This window comes from Olea europaea, chromosome 20 (assembly GCF_002742605.1).
Source record: "Olea europaea var. sylvestris chromosome 20, O_europaea_v1, whole genome shotgun sequence".
Taxonomy (NCBI): domain Eukaryota; kingdom Viridiplantae; phylum Streptophyta; class Magnoliopsida; order Lamiales; family Oleaceae; genus Olea; species Olea europaea.
Genome location: NC_036256.1, coordinates 6,316,943 through 6,320,952, shown reverse-complemented (window position 1 = coordinate 6,320,952; position 4,010 = coordinate 6,316,943). Strand labels below are relative to the sequence as shown.

Genomic DNA, 4,010 nt, shown 5'->3' with positions numbered 1-4,010 from the left:
CTGGCCTCACCACCTTCCTAAATGCATCGCTGCAATAACGAGCAAATAGGCTGAGAAACACTCTCAGCAAGCATGCTGAGAAGCACTCTCAGCAAGCAAAATGGCCCATGAGCAGCCCAAAAATTACCTTCCATCATTGACTCCTTATGAAGAACAAAGAGTCGATGGGAAGAACTTTGCAGGAAAAAACTTCGCTGGGGGCCAGAGAACATTTCCTATACCTCCCATACCAAAGGTGACATCAAAGTAAATATAAGGCGGACGGACTAAATAGTCCATTTTCGGATCAGATAGATCGTCAGAATGCCAAGAAATGGCAGCAAATTGGTTTCGAATAAGAAAATGGGGAGATGAAGACAGAGGATGAAAAATGTTAAACATTTATAAGGGGGTGAAGATGAAGAGACAGAATATGAACAGCCACATTTCTGTCTAATAGACGGAATTAAATGGCCCTAAGTCTCGGGAACAGTAATGGGAATATCAAAAGGGAATGGACAAAATTCTTAATGCAAAGCAGTTAAATGCTTGAAGAATTGATGATTAGAAAATGAACATCAAATAAATGCACAAGAAATTAATGTTCATTAATAAGGGACAAAAGTACAAAAAAGAAAAGACATCGTGTGTCTTAATTACAAACTACCCCATAAGGAACGAATTCGTTCCCTAAGTTTTTCCCAATCCTCGTTCTGTCGGGAGGAAGTGATGTTCAATTCAGCCGCAACGTCATCATCATCAACCTCCAGCTTCTTATACTGTTCGACCAAGGATTTGGTTCGTTCAATTCCCTGAGAGGCGTTGCGCTTTTTAGCGGCCATCCTCGCTCTGCAATCGTCCATTTTGGCTTGAAGTTCCCTCATCTAAGTAGCCAAGTTAACCATCAAGGAGTCTTCAATCATGACTTCGGAAGAGATTTCTTGCAACTCGTCCTTAGTCTTGTTGATCTCCAAGCAAAGAGACTCTTTCTCGGCTACGACTCGAAGATATTGAGTACGCTTGGCCTTTAGTTCAGCATTCTTGGCCAGCATAGTAAGGACCTCGGAGTGAATGACCTTCAACGTCGCTTTAAAGTCGGCAGAAAGATTGAGCGACGGAAGCGTCAGTGCTTGCTCTAATTTCACACTCAAGCGTTCAAGTTCATCCTTGTGTCTGGCAACACTAGCCCTTCCAATGTCCATGTCCATGAAGGACACATACTCAAATACCAACCCCTTCAAGAACTTCAAGTCCTCTTCTGAAGAAGCAGCAGGACGATCATATGGAGTAGGGCGAGGCATTTGGACCTGCCCCCAGGAAGCGAACAAATCCTGGATAGAACGAACAATCCTGTCAGCATCTTGCAAAGAAGATTGCCAACATTAAAAATATTCGTTACAACGAACAAGTTGGAAATAGGAATCGTAGAAGATGGCGCACCCTCAGCCAAGCTGGCCACCAACGACTCATCCATTCGTGAGGACTTCCCCTTGTCCGAGCGAGAAGACGTTACCACAACGGGCGGACTCATGGGAGTATCTGCAAAGTTCAAAGAGCAACCAGTCAGAAACCAATAACACGAGCAAAGTAAGACATCAAAAATTGAATTACCTTCTGCTTCGGTGATTGGGGGGTCGACGCCCTGGGAGGAAGGCGGCTCATTCATGGGTTGTGATGAAGAATCTGGGACTGAAGATATACCTTTAAGCATGGTCCCATCATCAACCGGTTTGGATGAAGTAGCCTCAACAGGGGATGATGGAGCAGGAGTTGGTAATGCCAAAGATTTTGAAGGGGAAGCTGAGCTTTTCTGAAAAGTCCAAAAGATCATCAGTACACAGAAAATTTTCAAATGGGGAAGAGCATACTTGTAAATAGGCCAATTTAAGTACCTTCCTTTTAACGATAAGAGGGACATCATCATCATCATCATCAACATCATCCTCCAGAATGGGAGATGCTGAGGCTGGCCGTTTGCGGCTTGGAGCACTCTTGGCCATAGTTGGCCTGGCAGGGAGGGAAGAAGATGGACGAGCAGATTGTTTAGTACGACGAGAAGGAGGGGGGTTCCGAATAGACAAAGGAGTGGCCAAAACAGGAGGAGGAGAAGAAATACTCAGTTGGTCTAATGAATGAAAGGCACGATTGGCCTCAGTCGCAAATAATCTGCGCTTTACCGATGGCCAAAGTTGTTCGAAAAGAGGGTGAGTAGCATGACAAGGATTAAAAGGGGCTAATGAAAAATGGCTTGATAAGTGGAGGTTGCGAGCGTTTATAGCCTCTGCTTCCACCTTATTAATGGTATGAAAACGGTCGTTTAAGTTCTTCGAATAACAAAGAGGAACAGGCCAAGTTTGGCCGAAACCAAGCCGCCGAGCAAAAAATTGGGGAGCATAAATCTCTACCCCAGCTTTGGCATTAGTCCCGGTTAAGATATCGTGGAAAAGCTCCCTCCCAGTTAAGAACTGGATCCAAACGAGCAGAGAGGTGCTCGCGCTATCTAGAGTGGAAGGAGGATGCACGTAGTCCGGAGTCAAAAAAGGAGGGAAAGGAAAGAAGGAAGAGATTGAATTTAAAGAATAAAAGAATGAAAAAATGTCCCTTTTGGACATACTTACAGGAGTTAAAGTCTATAAAGGGCAGCCAAAAACAAAGAACATAAATTCAAAGGCCTGCCACGCGCCAGTTCATGCGCTATAGGTAGATAACTCAGAGAGGGCTTTATACTAGGCACGCACAACACATATTTACAAAGCCAAAGTAAAAGGAAGGCCACTCGCTCAGCATGAGTAGGCTCAGCACTCGAATGATTGTGCAGTGTCTGCAGGCTTGAATAAGAATCGGTATAGTTTTTACCGAACTGAGGGGCACCACCAGAAACTAAGATGCCTGGGAAAACGGTATCACCCAAAGGTGGTAAATTTACCAGGGCCCCAACATCCCTTAACGTAATAGACATGGGGCCAAGAGGAAAAATAAAGGTGTTATACTCAGAGGACCAAAAGCTCAAAGCAATCAGAAAGAGCGCTGAATCAAAAGTAGGAGGGTGAATAGAGACTTCCAACAAATCAGAAATCCTAGCGCTATCAAAAAGTGCCTTAGTAGGACCATGACCCACAAGACGAGCATGCCACCTACGAAAAGCTACTTCAGATTTGGGCCAAGTGCGAATACCTTTTTCACGAAGTGGCCCCAGCAGCAAAGAATTCAGAAAAGGAGGGCCATGAGTGCAAGGAAACAGCTGACCCACCGCTGCCTATTCGACTGCTTCCGCATTGTTGAAGAAAGGACCTAAGTAAAACTCATTACGTCCAACATCGGCGGGCGCAAGAAAACTTGAGGTTACGTATGAACGACTCAGAAGTTTCTGAAAGTCGTCAAAACTAAAGGAATCGCTAGCTTGGGATTGTAAAGCAGCCATTGAAGAAGGAGCGAAGCTTTTCAGAATTACGTAACAAGGAAGCAAAATATGAACAGTGAATCGCGAAGGATGCGTAAGAAATATGAAACGTGATTTCGTAGCAGTAAAATGGCGTGTTCAGGGTTTATAAGGGTTTGCAAAGCGACGCACCTTTTCAAGTTATAGAAGGAAACAATGATTGAAATTCTTTGGGAATCGTGAACGTTGCTGAAGACGTGAAGTGAATATGGCAAAATTCAATAATTATTATTAATTCTGCCATATTGGGGGGTAATTGTTGACACATAAAAATTCAGCCCAATTAAAGAGGATCAGACGATTGTGTAAGGGACGAAACCTCTTGAGACAAAGTCCCAAAAAGGGGTTGTTGACACATAAAAATTCAGCCCAAATCGAACAGCCCAGAGAATAAAGTCCAATTGGAGGGTCCCCAAATCAGATAGCCCAAAGAACGAAATCCAATTGAACGAATCAAGGTGAATGCCCAAATAAGGGGCCCAATAGTGCGGTAACGCCATCGCCCAAGTTTGCAAGTCGCTCAGAGTCTGAACGAATAGAGTGGCATACGGTCGTCCAAAGTCTCGCCCAAATCTTCAAGTCGCCCAAGGTA

General features: G+C 44.3%; 1 protein-coding gene across 1 annotated transcript in view; it reads right to left on the bottom strand.

Annotated features, from left to right (window-relative positions):
- Positions 1-3,255, bottom strand: part of LOC111368999 (ATP sulfurylase 1, chloroplastic-like) — a 13,190-nt gene extending 9,935 nt beyond the window's left edge. The window contains exons 1-7 of the mRNA XM_022990489.1: positions 3,230-3,255; positions 2,836-2,921; positions 2,598-2,609; positions 2,385-2,479; positions 1,730-1,789; positions 1,591-1,621; positions 1,464-1,518 (exon numbers count right to left, since the gene is read on the bottom strand). Of these exons, the coding sequence (XP_022846257.1) occupies positions 1,464-1,518; positions 1,591-1,621; positions 1,730-1,789; positions 2,385-2,479; positions 2,598-2,609; positions 2,836-2,921; positions 3,230-3,255 (365 nt within the window). The remainder of the gene's footprint in view (positions 1-1,463; positions 1,519-1,590; positions 1,622-1,729; positions 1,790-2,384; positions 2,480-2,597; positions 2,610-2,835; positions 2,922-3,229) is intronic.
- Positions 3,256-4,010: the final 755 nt, after the last annotated feature.